This window comes from Sminthopsis crassicaudata, chromosome 4 (genome assembly GCF_048593235.1).
Source record: "Sminthopsis crassicaudata isolate SCR6 chromosome 4, ASM4859323v1, whole genome shotgun sequence".
NCBI lineage: Eukaryota > Metazoa > Chordata > Mammalia > Dasyuromorphia > Dasyuridae > Sminthopsis > Sminthopsis crassicaudata.
Window position 1 is genome coordinate 12,176,834 of NC_133620.1, and position 18,212 is coordinate 12,195,045.

Genomic DNA, 18,212 nt, shown 5'->3' on the forward strand with positions numbered 1-18,212 from the left:
GCCGTGACACCCCCTGTTCTACCGACCTCTTCCAACTTTAACATGTGTCCAAACTTGGACTGTCTCTGTTCTGATTTTGACGCTGGGGGCTTTAGGATCCAGTGATCACAACTGCACCACCAGCTGCTCCCTTGCCTGCCTCCACGGTGCTAGACTTCTGCAGCTTGATTTCTTGGAGGATTACACTGACCTTTTGTGCTTTCATGTCTCCGCAGGGTTTCTGGCCCCCTGAGTTCCCACTGCCCTAATACTCTTGGTATTTATGGTAACACCCTTCAGGTGCTGGAAGCTTTTGGCAGGAAGACTCTCCTCCTCCGTGTCCTCCCCCTGCTGCCCACCCCCATGCCCTCCCCCCACTCGCTTCTTTGATGTACTGTTTTCCCTCCAGCATGTGAGGCTATTAGTTGGAGGAAAAATGTTCTATAAATGAAAAGTATTCAAAGCTTCACCTCCAAGTTGTCTCTCTGATTCCTCTGGGCTGAGAAGGCTCTGGCAGCCCCCACCTTCTTTCTCCCCCCAACAGCTCTTAACCATCTGCATGGAGTAAGGAGCTCACCCCCAGCAGAACGCAGCCAGCCAAGGGCTAATGGACTGCAGCTGCCGAAGGAAACATGGAAACAAACCACAGGTGACTCAATTCAGCCAACTGGGTCAGGGAGTCAGCCTCCTTCAACAGGAAACAGAGGGAAGGGAGGAGGAGGAGTGGGAGCGGGAGCCGAGCCGCCCGGCTCGACTTCTAAAAAACAGCCCATCCTTGACCTTCCCGCCATATTCCATCTCCCCGTGGAAGGGAGGATTTTTTCTTCCTTTGGCTAATCGTGAGCTCAAGGGCCCAGCAGCCTCACTGGAGGTCACCCAGTTTAAGTTGGTCCATATGAAAACGCTTGGTGTCTCTCCAGAAAACCGTGTTGTGGGCAAACTGGACTAGGACTTGTTCTGGATGGAGGCTGTTAGCCTTCAGCCTCCTGTCCTTTCCCATGATTATTAACAAATTACCTTGTCAAATGAGCCAAAGGATACATTGGTATATCAGTGGGATCCTCCTTTCTTCAAAGATGATGGAGGAAACCAAGAAGGCTTCAAAATGATTAGAAGAATGAGTTCCTGAGATCTTTCTAGAGGATCCTGTGGTAGGGTATCAAACCAACTTTGGCGGCCATAGTGAAAGGGACCTTAGAATGATGGCACCAGTAGAACTCTATGAGGTGCTACTCTATATTGACTCTACAGAGTGAATCCATCACCTTGGTTTCACTTTTGTTGGCTTTAATTTGTACTCTGTTTTCATTAGAAAATAAAAATGTCATTATTATAGATTTTTATTTAAAAAAGAACCTTAGGGTTTAACCAACCAACAAGCATTTATTTAATGCTGATTATCTAGCCACTGGAAATACAGGGAAAAGAAATGATTCCCTGCCCCCAAGAAATTTATATTCCATTGACAGACTCCTACTCCACCATTTTCTAGATGAAAAAGGCCATGGCCAGTAGCTCAGATGGGCTTTGAGTGCAAGTATTCTGACCCCAAAGCCCTGACTCCTCCCATCCTCCTGCAATATCTATATTTGAACAATTATCAAACACACGTAATAACCATGGCACTCCCCAGCTCAGGAAGCTTAGGATTTACCTGTGCTATAGTAATTTGTGAATTCTATCACAAATCATGAACTCACCGGGGACTTACTTTGGTATAAGGTGAGACTTGGTCTATCATGGATTCTGTAAGACTCCAGTTTTCTTGGGAAAACTTTGGTCAAAAAGGGAGTTATTGCCCTGATGACTAAGATTTGGGGGTTTGTCAAACACTGGGTTACTGTGCTCCTTTGTTTCTGTTTATTATGTACATAATCTGTTTCACCGACCAACGTCTCTGTTTGTTTCCTAATGCTAGTTATTTTTGACGATTATTCCTTTTTAGCATGGTTTGAGATCCTGCATTGCTTGATCACTTTTCTTCTTTTTTCACCACTGATTCACTTGATACTCGTGATGTTTTGTTTTCCTTCCCTCATATGAATTTTGTTATGATTTCATTCAGCTTTATGAAGTAATTATTTGATAATCTCATTGGCATGACGCTGAATAATTCTATTTGGGTAGCATTGTCATTTTTATTATAAAATATGATATCTTAACTGGCATTTGTAAACCTACATTTTGCCCTGATATTAATCTCTCTTTGTTTCTCTCTGTATCTCTATCTTTTTGTCTTTCTCTTATTTTTATGTTTCTTTATCTATAAGTCAACATATCTATCTATCCATGGTCAAATACATATCCATGGGAATACACACATACATATATTTCTCACTATTCCTACTTTCCATATTATATCGTTTTCTTTAAAGAAAACATTGCCCCTGAAGACTTGTGATCATAACTAATTAAACCTCCATCATGATTTAGCAAAGAAAGATTAAAATTTGACCAGAGTACTCTATTAAATAATCCTTAGTCCTACTCTGTATTGACTCTACAAAGTGAATTCATCACATTGGTTTCACTTTTGTTGGCTTTAATTTGTACTTTGTTTTCATTAGGAAAATAAAAATTTCATTATTATAGATTTTTATTTTAAAAAAGGAGCTTAGGGTTTAACCAACTAACAAGCATTTATTTAATGCTGATTATCTAGCCACTGGAAATACAGGGAAAAGAAATGATTCCTTGCCCCCCAAGAAGCTTATATTCCATTGGCTGTAAGGGATAATGTGAAGACATACAAATTTATGTCAAATAATTTCAGGTTAGGGAAAGAACTGGGAATTCTGGCAGTCAGGAAAGATCTAGTATAGAAGCCCTGGGATCTGAGCCTTGATGGAGAATATGGATTCTAATACGTCTCTAGGTCAAAACGTACACTGCTCTATTTGACATTAGCAAGCCTTCCCAGTCTGGCTCCCTCATTCTGCCCATCATACAAGATCTCATTTTCCTGGTATCTTGAGTGGCATCCCACATCCAGGAATGGCTGCCTGCCTCCCTGTCTCCAAGACTTAGCTCAAGGGCCACCCCCTCTAAGAGGTCCTTACTGATGCTCTCCTAGCTATTTCTCTCTGCTGCCCATGCTCAGAAGCCTTCCTTTGTATTTATTTTGCATGTTTTGTATTGACTGATAGATGTATTTGTGATTTCGGTACCCAATACTCTCATCCCCTAAATTAGTGCATGGCACACAGTAAGTACTTAAATAGGTCTTCACTGAAATGAGCTGCATCTTCCTTCTCATCAGTCAGAGTTGGTACAGCACACAAGATAGAAAATCCCTGCTCAGAGGACCTGGATTCAAATCTTGCTTCTGATGCTTACTGGATAATCTTGGGTAAATCACTTAATCTCTAGAATTAATTTTTTCTCCTTAAGATGGATGAGCTAACCTCTGATCTCCCTCAGTTCTAGATATCTGCATTATTTTTAAATGCTATTCTTCCAGTTACCAAGGGAGCTGATAGGGTGTGAGAGCAAGCTGTGGTGATCAGTCCCAGTGGCCAGAAGATGGTTCATAGGAGGCTGGGCTGGAGAATGGAGAGATTATGTGCCTGGAAGCAAGAGTGAGGAAGAATGAAGAGGAGAGGGTGGCTTAAGGTGGGAGGGAGAAACTCAAGTTGACACAGCTCGTATTGTCTCATGAAGCGATGGCTACGCTGAGCCTGTAGTCAACAGAGGTGATGACAAGATCTTGCTCCAGACTGACAGATGATTCCCTCAAGGCTTCGTTGCGTTTCCTCGTCCTGTAAGCAATGGCAGGAACAGACAAGTTTCTCAGCTCTTGCCATGATGAGCATTTTCCTTGACAGTTTGTATTCATCACCGGTCGGGGGATTTTCTCTTTTGATGAAGTGGGAACATGCGTTTGAACTGTGACAGTTACTAGACATCTTTTGGGTATCAACATATCGAGGGATGGGTCACGGCGATATGACGAGGGGCTACATGACAGGGTGCAGGGGGGTTTCCCTTTCCAGATCTATAGCGGGCTCTGATTTCTGAGACAAGACTTGGAGTCTGAACCGGGATGACATGAAAGAGACTCTTTCCCAAGGCATTGAAATGCAGAATCCGCAAAAATGTATTCCTCTAGCAGCACGTGTGCTGATTTAGCAGTATGGGATTACGAAGGGAAACGATCTGCTCTCCTTTTGTTTAACCAAATTTACCAATTACTTCTTGTGTTATTTTCCCATCATGGATTACAAAGTTGATTTCAGGGGTCCATTCTGCTTGTCCTCGGAGTTAGAATGACTAATTACTCCCCTGGGAGTTCCCTGGACCAAAGCTTCTTAAACTGTGGGTCGTGATCGCATATGGGATTGTGTAACTGAATGTGGAGGTCACAAAATTATGATTTATTATCAGTAAATGTTTGATCTGAGTATCTTGTTGAATTTGTGGTTCATGTTTATGTAAAGGTTTACTGTTCACAAGGTGCTTTACATATTTTAATCTTATTTATTCTTCACAACAAAACCCTGTGAGGTAGATAATATAATTATCCCCATTTTACAGATGGGGAAACTGAGATTGAGTTGTGACTTATCCAGTATCATTTGATAAGTAGGCAAATGATACTATCATTATATTTTGCCTACTTATCAAATTCTGAAATAACAGAACAAACTGTACACACATGTGTATGTATATACACATATGTAAAAAATTCTATACATATGCATACATATACGTATATACACATCTGCACATGTGTTTGAGCGTGTAGCCAAGTTTTGCTTTGAAGTTCTCAAGGTCAGTGGTGCCTGTAATTCTGTTTATTACATTTAGCCTCAAAGCAAATGATTTCTTATGTTAAGCTTGGTTTGGAAAGCTGAAATCTTCTATCAGTTTGACTGTAAATCATTTTGACCAGTGTAGGAGCCCATGAATGCCAGGAGAAAAGCCAGTGGTTGTATTCCTCTGGGAATTCCCTGGACCAAAGCTTCTTAAATTGTGAGTCGTGATCCCATATCAGTGGTGCTCAAACTTTTTAAAGAGGGGGCCCGTTCACTGTCCCTCAGACTGTGGGAGGGCCAGACTAGAGTAAAAACAAAAGCTCATCCTCTGTTCCACCCCTCAGCCCATTTGCCATAACCTGGGCGGCCCCATAAATGTCCTCAGCGGGCCGCATGTGGCCCACCAGCAGTAGTTTGAGAACCCCTACCATATGGGATTGTATAACTGAATGTAGAGGGGGGGGGAAACACTAAATTATGATTTGTTATCAGTAAATGTTTGATTTGTGTACATATTTATATACCTATATACCTGAGGTCACATAAAAGTGTCTTGGGCACAAAGGGTTTGCAAGCTCTGACATAGACTGGTGTAATTAAAGAGCCAATCCCTGTCCTTCCATTCCAGGAGATCACCAATGTGGACCTTCTCTCCAATGAGGAATATTTCCGCTTATCCATGCTTACGCCTTTTTGTGTGCCGCTTTTTCACTTGCCACTGGGGAGTAGGATTAGTTACCCAATGAGTTGGGGGATCTTTCTCAGGTTGTCTTGATGTTAATAGAAAACCAGTAGAAATTGTACGTCATTCATGAGTTGGGCCCACCCCCCCCATTCTTGCCGCAACCCATCTTCTTTATCAGTCATATACTGTTTTGGTGACATCAAAGAAAGTCAGCAAAAAATTATTCTCACTCTCATTATTTCAATCTCCCCCAAATCTGTTATAGCAAGATCCAGGAAATGATGATATTTTATATTAAAAATGTTTTAATAAACAGCAGCATAAAATAATCAGTGTGTAATATCATCTCTGTGTGTGGAATACAAAATGCATATATTTCAATATAAAATAGCTTTTCTTAGTACATTTCCATGCTCTTCTAATTGAAATGCCCATAATTAATAAATCAAACATCAAGGAATACAGTGATTAAAATGCATGCAGTGAAAATAAGAAAACACGGGCAAGGCAATTGATCCAAATCTTGCCGTGAGGGATTAGAAGAAAATCTACATCATTAAAAATAAGAGAAACAGATGAGATAGAAAAGGCAGAACTGTATTTTTCACTTCTGCAATACAAAACGTGGACATTGTTTTGTGCAAAAATAGATATGAACACAAAGGCATCTTACCAAAAAGCATTGTCAACGGAGCAAATGATATTTTTCAGTTTGTGAAAAAATATTCTTTTCATACAAAATAAAGATACCATGATGCCAAATCATGGAACTTTTAGATCTTAAAAGTGGTTTCAAAATCCAGAAGGCTTGTACCTGAATGTAGAACAGTAATTATACAAATGCTGAAAAACAATGCCATTCTTCTTTATAAAAAGTTAAATCAAACAGGTTTTGTTGCTATAAAAATGTTTGTTTCCCCCCCAAAAAAAATTGCTAAATGGCTCAAGGAATACTAATTTCCCTTTCAGGGACTGCTGGAAAAACTCAGATTCACTAAAATTCCATATTTACCTAAAATAATAAATATTCTTGGAAAAATGATTGTCATATGAATATATATAAAATTGTGGTTTGAAGCATCATCAATAAACAGTTGCATAGCAACAAAAGGAAGCAAATATCTTGCCCTAATTAACCTATCTAATATGAAGACACGTAACTTCTGAGTACGCTTATTTGTGCCATGAAATCAATGAATGTTACTTCTCATAGCCTTAAATTACTGCAAATAAACTGCATTTATCATTTTAGATAAGTTATTTTCTGGGTATTTAAGAGACGGCATTCGGGAAAACCCCAAGACATTTTTCTGAACACAGACTTGCTTTGTTCTTCATTCTAACACCATTTGTAAAAATAGAAACATCGCGATGTTTCTAATTCTCTCATGTTAAATATTGTTTGCAAGATTGACTTCCCATCTATGTCTCTTTGTTTCTTTTTTTAATATGAGGCACCATTCTAAGAAAAGGGAAATGTTTCCCCAAGAGAAACAAAAATCAAATATGAAAATCCCTTCTGTATAGAAACATGAAACTTATGCAAATCCCCTACTCAATAAAATGAGTCTGGCTGGTAAAGATCATTTACTCCACAACCCATACCTCCATCTGTGTACACTACACAATATCATGTTGTTTCTATTTAACATTAAATAGCCCAGTTATTTATAAAATGGGAATCCTGTCTCTCCATTATAATCCCATGGGAGGTGGGGTTGTGGACTATCATAGTGTAATTGTCATATAGGAATCATATTTTGGGGGATTCCAATCCACTTCCAACAACCACAGTCGTTTAAATGTTGGGATTTGAAGAAAGCCCATTGGACGTACTGGGCTCATTTGAAAGGCATCGCTTTAATTAACTTAAGCAAGGAATTTGGTTGTTGCCAAGGTCAGACTGGGACCAAAAAAAAAAAGAGTTAGGAATCCTGATTAATTGATAGCAAACCTTCAGAGTCAGTGTTATCTTTCTCTCAACTCTTGCTCATGTATGAATACAAAAGGGGGAAGGAGCACTGAGCGGGTACCATGCTACCATGCGGTACTCATTTGACCTTGTCGATCCAGAGGAACATTTCTAGAGAGCCAACTGGATGTGGGGAATTTCCACAATGGGAGTTCCCGAGATGCTGAAATGACAAGTCTGGACCGAAAAAAAAAAAAAAAAAAAAAAAAGTAAACACCAGTTTTCCAACCCAATGTGCACGATAATTCAATTGAACCAAAATCTTATCCCTTCTAAACATGAAAATAGACATGGCGGTCACACAAAAGCTACTGGACAGATTCGAGGAATATTAAAGCCACTAGACAGCCAATGGACTCTGACTTGGCTGAGATCCCATTCTGACATTTCTTTGACAAGGACACTTCATTGGATGATAGTTTTGAGGACCTAACGTAATGTGAACCGATCCTAAAGCCAGATTACACAACATGACATGACGTTCAAGGCACAATAGGAATAGAATATAAGTTCCTCGGGGGCAGGGAATGTATTCCCAGCATTTAGCACAAAATAGGCACTTAATAATTTTTGTCGCTTGAATAATGATTTTTTTTTTTTGCTGCCTGTATCTGCCCATCCTGCTAAGCACACAGTTACACTTCACAGAAGATACTTGTTGCAATGTCTGCTAAACAATCAAAACAAATCTTACTTTAATAAAATATTTGAATATAAATCTTTTCTACGGCTTCCTAGTTTGTACTGTATATCATATTTATATAAAACAACCCCTTGTGTTTTACAGTTCTGCAGAAATCATTGATTCAGTGTGTCCATGGATATTGGAGTCCCCTAGTAAAGACGGTTGCTTTGAGTCTATTTTATAGGGTTTCTGAGTTTTGTTTCCAAACACGGTTATGCCGATTCCACTTGGATGATTGGGAAGGGATACGTGGGATAGCAAGGGGATGTTCGCCTCCTGGTTGGATCCCGAAGAGGGCAAGCTAGTCACGTGCCCAGTGCTCGTGGAGCCACTGGCACTGCTGGGCGAGCGGCTCTTGGGAGGGGGACAGTGTTGAATGACTCGGGGGGGCCCCTGGGGCTGGTAGTGAGTTGCTGGGAAAGCAGCGTATCCAGGAGGTATTGGGTACCCATTGATGGGGATGAACCGCTGGTTTTGAGGTATGGGGGGCCCAATGAAGCCAGCGATCTGCCCCTGAGGTATCCCCTGAGCTGGAAACATGTAGTTGGGATATCTTGGGTTACTGAGATTGCTGATGGGGCTGGCGCTGAGGGAGGTCGTCTGGGTGGTAGCATTGCCGCCGGAGGGAGACGTGGAACTCGTGTGGCTAGAGATCCCTTCCCAGGAGCGGAGCCGGACGTGGATGTCCTTGAACCGCGGTCTCCTCGAAGGGATCTCATGCCAACATTCGGTCATCAAGCTGTACATCCTGGGAGGGCAGTCTTCTGAGCACGGCAGGAGCTGCCGCTTCCTGACCATCTCTACCACTTCCTGGTTACTGAAGCCGTAATAGGGCTGGAGCCCGAAGCTGAAAATCTCCCACAGGACAACGCCGAAGGACCAGATGTCAGAGTCCGAAGAGAACTTGCCATACATGATGGCTTCCGGGGGCATCCAGCGGATGGGCAGCAGAGACTTGTTTTGCACTCGGTAATAGTCGGCTGAATAGATCTCCCTGGAAAGCCCCAGGTCCGAGATCTTCACGTGGAGCTGCTCACCGATCAGGATGTTCCGAGCGGCCAGATCCTTGTGCACAAAGAAATGGCTCGATAAGTACTCCATGCCCGCGGCGATCTGGATGGCGATGTGCAGGAAGTCGCCATGATCCAGGCTGGACTTGACGGTCCCGTCTTCGTCGCTGCTGCACCCCACGTCGGAGTGCGGGGACCTCATGATGAGGAACTCGTGCAGGTCCCCCTGGTTCATGTACTCAAACAGCATGCACACCGGCTGTTCCTGGGTGACCACTCCAAGGAGGCAGACGATGTTGGGGTGATGGAGCTCTGCCATGAGGGAGGCTTCCTGCTGGAACTCTGCCCACTGCTGAGGGTTGTTGAAATCTTTCAGGGTCTTGATGGCCACCAGCTGAGCATGGTCCATTCCCGGGAGGTAGAGATGACCCTTGTAGATTTTCCCGAAGGCACATTCACCCAATTCTTCCATGAAACGGACAGCTGACAGAGGCAACTCTTTGGCTTTGCTCTGCGGGAAGAAGAAGAAGAAAGGTTTTAATATGAGTTTAAAAGTAACTTTTAATATAAACTTCCCTGGGTTCTGAAGTTCTCATCCTGCCATTCTGCAACCTAGTCAGCACACCTGGAGTTCTATCTTCAGTTCTGGGAGCCATGTTTTAGGAGGATCATGAATAAGCTGGAGAGCATCCTTCAGAAACTGGTCAGGATGGCAAAAGACTTCCAGACCATGCCATAGAAATGTCACTTAAAGGAAATGGGGATTTTGATAAAAAAGGACTTGAGGGCACAGTGGGAACTTTTCCAGTACTCGATGAAATGTCCCATGGATAAAGGATGAAGAACTAGGGGAATAAGGAATCAGAGAGGCGGCATGGCTCAGTGGAAAGGACATTGGACTCAAGCATCAAAAGAACATGGGTTAAAATTTGGCTTCAGACACTCACTACCTGTGGGATTCTCTGACTCAATGATTCCTTATCCCTTGTATTCAAGGGAGGAGACTAGACTCAGTTACCTCCAAGCCCCTTTTAGTTCCAAATCCATGATCCTAGGAGAAGACTTGGGGTGGGAGGGAGGGATTTGACACTTAATGACCTGCCAGGTAGGAAAGGAATCGGGATGGTTCTGCGTGGGCCCAGGGCAGCACTAGAAGCAATGAGGGTGACTCTAAAAGAGGGAATTTTAGACATAATGTCGGGAAATACTTCCAAATGACTGGAGAATCAAGTAAACCTGAGTTTGAATCTGTTCCCTGCTTGCTTTTACCATCCTAAGCTGTCCAGCTTGTATCTCTCTTCCTTTTCACAAACTCTTAGGAAAAAAAAACCATGAATATAGGGGATCACCATTCTCTGAAGCCAATGAGATGCCTCCCCTTCTGTATGGATCCCAGACCCTCATCAAGCTCTTTCTGTCTCTGGCTCCCTATGACCCTTACTATTATGCATGGGTGATCCTCAGAGTTCAGTCCTAGGCTAATTTCTCTTTTCTCTACAAATCCCCTCTTGGTAATATCATCAGGTCCCATGGGTTCGATCATCATCTCTACAAAGAGGAGGACATGCATGGAACAGTCTTCCTACTCTGCTCCAACGACTGACCTCCCTGCTTCCTTTAAGTCCCAGCTAGAACCCACCTTCCATAGGAAGCCTTCCCCATCCCCTTTTAGTGCAAGGGCCTTCCCTCTGTTAATCATTTCCTACTTATCCTATATTTTATATATACACCTATATACATATGTTTTTCTTTTTGGCTCCTCCATTAGATTATAAGCTCCTTGAGAACAATGACAAGGACTCTTTGTATTCCTAGCGCCCTGTAGAGTGCCTGGTACATAGAGGGTGCTTAAATTCGCATCCTCTATCTGCTGGATAGCTCCACCTGGATATCTCATCGATAATTCAAACTTAGCATGTTCGAAGTAGAAATCCTAGATCCATCTCCTCCATAAGTCCACCCCATCTCCAAAATTTTCTTTTTCTTTCAAGGTCACCCAAGTTCACAACCTTGAAGTTATCTCTCTCACTCTCCTCCCCACCCCCTTGCAAATCTGTTCTGGGTCTCACAAACTGCTTTCCACCTCAATTGGCTGAGTTGCTGTTTTCTAGATGCAAGATTCCATCACCTCTCTCCGTCCTCCCCTATCTTAGATGCCCACTTTCCTTTAACCCTCTGCTTCAGAGTTCCTGTTGATAGGAGTCTTTTTCAGATCCTCTACCTGGGCCCTGCCCTTGGCTATTTATTGTATATATTTAGTTATGTTCATTCTGTTTTTCGCCAATAGAATTTGTAAACTCTTTAAAGACAAGGACTATTTTTGCTTTTGTCATCATTTTCCCCTATCAGTTTAGGATGGCACAAAGCCTATAGTAAGCCACTGTTCATATGTGTATTATTATTATTAAACATATTAGACATATGAACAGTGGCTTACTATAGGCTTTATGCCTTAACATTTCTATATTTGTGAAGGCTCAGCACAATTCCTAATACGTAGTTTGAGCTAAATATTTTAAATATATTTTAAAATATTTAAATATTTTCCTCCCTCCCTTCCTTTCTTCCTTCCTTCTTCTCTTTTTTCCATCCTTCCTTCCCTCCTTCCTCTCTCCTTCTTCCCTTCCCTCCTTCCTCTCTCCTTCCTTCCTTCCTTCCTTCCTTCCTTCCTTCCTTCCTTCCTTCCTTCCTTCCTTCCTTCCTTCCTTCCTTCCTTCCTTCCTTCCGCTAAAGTAATCTTGAGGGCGTATATTTGGAAGCTGAAAATTAAGCATGGTTGAAAATAAAGGTAACAAGCATCTTTGACAACTTTTCTTTCAAGGTACTCTAAAAAGTATTTCACCAAATAGAAGTGAATTCTTTCTCACACTACGTTTTCTTGTGGTGAATGTTTTAATTTTGAAAAGAAACTCAGAAAAGTGTCTGTTTTCTTGAGTGGAAAGCATCTGCTTTGACAACGTAGGGCTCACTGCCTAGAGGAGAGCGACTCTGTCTGAAATCAAAGCGGGCTGTTGGCTGGCCAGCCCAGTTTGATCTAGAATGTCTCACGAGGCTGAGCCAGGGACCTGACAACTGGTGTGGCTGTGAGCTCTCAGCCGGCGCTGGAACAAAACTCTCCTCTCTCTTTTTTCTGGCACTTGAAGGGATTCCAAGTTCTCTCTGGTCCTCCCCGTTGCATCACCTCCTAGCAGGCGGTGGAGAACCCTCGAAGTCCAATCTGTGACTAGTCTCCCTGGGAAATTCCATCATCTCAGAGCCAGCACGGACCTTGGAGGCAATCGGGCCCAACCCAAACACCGGAAGTGGGACTCTGCCCCATCTCCGTGGCGTCAGCATGAGGACGGCTGTGGGATCCGCAAGGCAGAGGATCCGCTTCTCTTCTGGTGATCTCCTGAGCCGCTCAAGTCTGGACTTCAGGTTTCTCATTGAAAAATGAGCAAGTTGGTCTAGATGACCATCAAAGACCGCCGATCTTGGGATTCTAAAGACACCCGGAGTCAGCCCACCGCACTTTGGGCCACCATCCATATTTATAGTGGGTTCCCCTGCAGGTGAGAAAACTGAGGCTGGGAAGGTGGGACTAACAGGTAGGAAAGTGGGTCTTACAGATGGGAAGGTGGGTCTTACAGGTGGGAAGGTGGGTCTTACAGGTGGGAAGGCGGGTCTTACAGATGGGAAGGCGGGACTTACAGGTGGGAAGGCGGGACTTACAGGTGGGAAGGCGGGACTTACAGGTGGGAAGGGGGAACTTAAGATGGGAAGGCGGGACTTACAGGTGGGAAGGCGGGACTTACAGGTGGGAAGGGGGAACTTAAGATGGGAAGGGGGGACTTACAGGTGGGAAGGCGGGACTTACAGGTGGGAAGGGGGAATTTACAGATGGGAAGGCAGATCTTACAGGTGGGAAGGCGGGGCTTACAGGTGGGAAGGCGGGGCTTACAGGTGGGAAGGGGGAACTTAAGATGGGAAGGGGGGACTTACAGGTGGGAAGGCGGGACTTACAGGTGGGAAGGGGGAACTTACAGATGGGAAGGCGGGGCTTACAGGTAGGAAAGCGGAACTAACATGTAGGAAGATGAGACTAAGAGGTAGGAAGGCCAGTCTTACAGGTGGGAAGGCGGGTCCTACAGGTGGGAAGGTTTCCCTTTGCCTCCGGTCTAGGGCGGGCTGTTGTGGCGGTCGCGGCCCAGCTCACCCCATCCCACCGAAACCTCCGAGCGCCACTTGCACGTCTGGGATTCTCCGGGGATGTGAGTCTCCCATAAATCCCGCTCATGGAAGAAATCATAAAAGCGCTTCCCGGGCGGCGGCGGAGCGCGGGACGGCCGGAAATGAGCCGCATGGTCGGGAACAGCTGGTTCCCGTTAGCCAAATCCTCGGGCGAAGCTTGTTTAGGTCTGGCGTATTGTAAATTACATCCCAGTAATGAAAGTGATGTGACCCCGGGCCGACCCCGAGCGGGCCGTCTGTTCGAACCGGCGGCCGGGAAAAGTATGAAAGGAGATGAGGTCATGGGGCTCCGGCGGCCCGGCCGGGCCTGGGGGGAGGGGCCATCCATCTGCGCCCGTGTTTGACAAGGGCTTGTCACGCGGGGATGTCCGGGATGTAGAGAAGCGTCAGAGGCGCCGCGGCCCCGCCAAAGTAAACCCAGAACAAAGGCAGCGCCCGCGCATCTCTCCTCAGGCCTTCCGTTAGCCCGAGGGCCCGGCGGCCGGAGGGCCCCGCCCTGCCAGCCCAGGCTGCTGCGAACTCTGCCATCGCCCACCGGGACGGGGCCACCCGGGGCCCAAGTCCCTCCTCCCGTCTGTCTGTCTGTCTGTCTCCTTCTCCCTCCGTCCTTCCTTCCCTCCTTCTGCGCTCTCCCCCTGCTCTTCTCCCCCTCCCTCCCTCCTTCCTTTATCCTCTCCCTCCCCCTTTTCCTTTGTGCTTCCTTCATTCTTTCCTCCTTCTGCCCCTCCCTCCTTCCTTCCCTCTCTCATCTCCTTCCTCCTTCTCTACCTCCCTCCCTCCTTTCCGTCCTTCCTTCTTTCCCTCTCTTCCTTTCTCTTTCTGCCCCTAGCCCTCCCTCCCTCCCTCCTTCCTTCCTTCCTTCCCTCCTTTCCTTCCTTCCTTCCTTCCTTCTTTCCTTCCTTCCTTCCTTCCTTCCTTCCTTCCTTCCTTCCTTCCTTCCTTCCTTCCTTCCTTCCTTCCTTCCTTCCTTCCTTCCTTCCTTCCTTCCTTCCTCCCTCCCTTCCTTGTATATTTCTCCCTTTCCTTCTTTCTTTCTGCCTTTCTTTTCTTTTTCTCATGTCAACAGGCTCAGAATTGTGACACGCCCGCCCATGCTCATGATCAGAAATACCTGGATTTTCAAAGGCTTTGGAAGCCCCATCCGTGCTCTCTCTCTGGAGGCGATGCGGGCAGAGAAGTGGCCCGGGCTTGGGCAATGGCCGCCATGTTCCCTCCTTCTGGCCCAGGACGAGCTTCCACAAACGTCCTGCCACGTTTGGGCCCTTTTCCCGAATGGCGGGGATGGGCCGTCAGGAGTTGCATTTTTCAGCATGGCGGCTGGTTTCCAGGGAGATCATTTTTCTCAAACACATTCTCAAGAGCCAGTTCTGTTCAGGTGTGGTGGGAGCAGGGGACACTGACATCAGCAGGACCTCTAACACTCAGGATGGGAAGAGGATCTCTAGATCGAAAAGCCGCAACCTCCCTGAGACTCATTGTCCGCCTTTGTGAAGGACCTCTAGTGAGAGGGAACCTGACCCCCCAAGACCAAAGCCAGCTCCTCACAACTCCCTACCTAGCTCGCTTCCTTCAGCTGAACCAAACAGGGCGCCACCCTCGGAGGGCTAAAACAGTCATACCTGCAAGGGCTCAGAATTAGGGCCTGGCACAGTGGCTGGGAGCAGGCACTGGAAGCCCTGGATTTAGCCACCGGCTCCTCCATTTAGTAGAAGTAAGACCTTCTTAGGTCAGTGATTCCATAACTCAAGATGTGAGTTGGGGAGTAAACATTGATTAAGTGCCTACTGTATACCAGGCACTATATGAAGCACAGGGGATACACAGAGACTATCCTATGTCTGTTGGGTTTTGCTTAGAATAGAAAACACCCATACGGCACCCAAACACTCATAAATACTAAAATTACATATGGCACTGAAAATTCGGAAATCACCGATTATGGGACAACTTTTGTTTGAGTTTCAAGGCTTAGAAGTCATGATAAGAAGAATCATTAAGAATGATATACAGCCATTGTCTGGCTCTTTTTTTCCATCTGTGTCTGCCGCAGTAACTGGAAGCCCTCCTCCTCCAGCCGTGCTAATGGATCTTGTGGGGGTACGCGTCTTAGAAGGAGCACTCGTTTTCCCGTTTTGCACATCAGGACACCAAGGAATGCTTGCTCACTGACTGACTGTCAGAGTTCCCTTCCTCTTCAGATTGTGAGAATTATCATCTTGGAACCTCTCCATCCCTCCAGGCCTCACATCTCCATATGTCCCCTCATGTGGTCCCCCAGAACAGCTGGCCCGTGGGGCTCTTTGGGAGAAGGTCGGTGTGTCTGGCTGCGCAACATCCTCCCGGCATCTCAAAGAGAAGGTCGGATCCCTTTCCAGCTCCCTGTGTGACGGCCCAGCCCATTTCCTAGGAGGACAGCTACATCATCTTGGCTTTCAGGACACACAGGGGAGGCAAAGGCAGAGCAGGAGGGAGGTCCTGGTTTCCTTTGTCTCTCTGAGAAGAACAGATGTCCTTGTTTCAGAAAAACAAAACCCAGTGACTCAATAGAATCTCAATGGGATGTGAGAGCACAGAGGCCAGATTTCAGCATCTAGGTAAGCTCCTCGAGGACAGGAGCCGTCGCCCGTTTGGTCCTTGACCCTCTAGACTTTGACGCATAGTAGGCACTTAATAAATGGAATTAGCACCTAGAGCACTTGAGCTAGACAACCAGTGGACTCCTGTAGGGTGGCGAAGAAGGTGATATTTATTATTCCAGTTTCACAGATGAGAAGGCTGAGGTTCCAAGAAAGGAGAGGACCTGACCTGGATCATACTGGTCAGAGGTCCATACTGGTAAGAGATCATAGTGGACAAGAGGTCCAGCTCTTCCAGACCCCAGGTCCCATGAGCTATTTGGAAAGAATGAATGAACAAATCCTTGTGAGAAGTGACCAGGTGCTGAGTCCTGGGGGTCAAGAAGCTTAGCTTCCAGGGAAGAGCAACCTCAGAGGACATGGGCTTTCCCGCTGCCATTATAAAGTGTAAGCACTAGGAGGAAGGGACCTGAATTCTTTGACTCCAAAGGGCCCCTGGGGATCAATGAACCTGGTTCCCCCATTTGACAAGACTGGAAAACTGAGGCTCTAAGATCACCCAAGTAGGCAGTGGCTCCCTGGGAGAGAAAGCCTTATCTCCCAGGCTTCCCCTCTGGCTCGGTGTCCTGAACAAAAGCCAGTCGCCCAGCAGAATGGGGCCTGTCCCTTTGAAAGTTCCGCTCTTTTGTGGGAGCATCCCACCAAGTTTACCTTTCCGCCTGCAGTAACCCGAGAACGCTCCCATCAGATGCTGGCCCCCGGGGCTCCCGGCCCAACCCAGAGGCTTGCTTCCAGCTGCGCTATCCCACCCATGGAACCCAGCCAGCTCTGTCTGTGCAGCCTCTTCTCATTCCCTGGGGGCTTCGGGGGCGCTTTCCAACCTCCCCAAGGAGCCCTTTCCCTCCTCCTCAGCCTCCTCCCAATGCCCAGAGACCTCTTAGCAGCAAAGCAAGTGAAGAGAGATGGAAACAGATAGTGCACACAAGACTGGGTAACAAAGGGAGCACATTGGGGTTCCTGATTAGGGACCTGCTAATTTACAATGGCAGGGAAGCTCAGTGGGGAGAACATGCCCTGAGCTGGGGAATAAGCAAACAAGGTGGCCTCTTGGGCATGACACAGGGGAAGGGAAGGAAGGAAGGATGGATGGATGGACAACTGCCAGGAAATCTGGATTTTAAACCGCGATTCTAACACTCCCAAAAGTCTATTTCAGAGCTTCTCTTTGGATTTCTGGCTTTCTCTGAGCCCCAACTCCAAACCTTTCTTCTATGGGAAGCCCTCCCCAATCCCTTTTGATCCTAGTGCCTTCCCTTTGATTATTGTCTCTTGTTATCTATAGCTTGTTTATCTATCTATCTATCTATCTATCTATCTATCTATCTATCTATCTATCTATTTATCTATGTTGCTTTTTGATTGTGAATTCTGAAAACAAAGGCTAGTTCTTATTTTTATGGTAGCCTCAGATTTAGGCAGAGTACATAGTAGGTGCACGATAAATGCTTTTTGACATGACTAGGAAGATAAGATGAAGAACTGGGGATGTTTAGACAGTAGAAAGTTCATGCTATTTCTCTGATATTCTGGGTTATCGTGGGAAGAAGGGAACGGGGTTCTAATCTGACTCACTCGCATGTCATGATATCACCTTTTTGAGAATGAAGGACAAACAACAATAACCAAACTGGTAGAAGCCCCAGGGAAGCCTGTCGGCTCCTGGAAAGGGTCCACGGGGAGAGGGGCTGCCCTGGAAGGCAGTGAGCTTCCCCTCGTTGGAGGTCTTCATCCCTGCAGGGTCCAGGTTTGGGATGAAAATGGAGACTGAGTTTCCTTCAGGCTTGGAACTTCTGTGATATGATACAGAGCCCCCTGTTTGGCCCTGAGGATCCAGGGGTGCACAAAAAATAATCCCTGCCCTCGGGGAGCTTACAGTGCACTAAAAGAGACACACTAAGCACACTGAGTTCACAGAGGAACAGGGACAAAGTCAGCCAGACACCACACACACATGAAGTGATGAGCATGGGGCTACAGAGAAAGGCAAAAACACGGGGTTCCTGCAATCAAGGAACTCACGTTCCAGCCACAAATAGGTTAGGTCGATTTAGTATAGATAGTACAATTAAAAAGATACGTGCAGGGTAACTGGAAGATGAGAAAGGCTCGGTGAAGATCTAAAGGGAAATCTGAAGTAGAGGAAGTTTGAGCTGGGAGAAAAAGGGAAAGATCTGGGGAAACTGAGGCACTTTGCTTGAATCTTGGAGAAAGAGAAGGGCTTTTGCTGTCAGAGATGAGAAAGAAATGTGGCTCCAGGCAGA

General features: G+C 45.7%; 1 protein-coding gene across 2 annotated transcripts in view; it reads right to left on the reverse strand.

Annotated features, from left to right (window-relative positions):
* Positions 1–5,705: 5,705 nt before the first annotated feature.
* Positions 5,706–18,212, reverse strand: part of ROR1 (receptor tyrosine kinase like orphan receptor 1) — a 337,647-nt gene continuing 325,140 nt past the window's right edge. For both annotated transcript variants that reach the window (XM_074265748.1, XM_074265747.1), the window contains exon 9: positions 5,706–9,596. In XM_074265748.1, the coding sequence (XP_074121849.1) occupies positions 8,172–9,596 (1,425 nt within the window). In that variant the 3' untranslated portion in view covers positions 5,706–8,171. The remainder of the gene's footprint in view (positions 9,597–18,212) is intronic.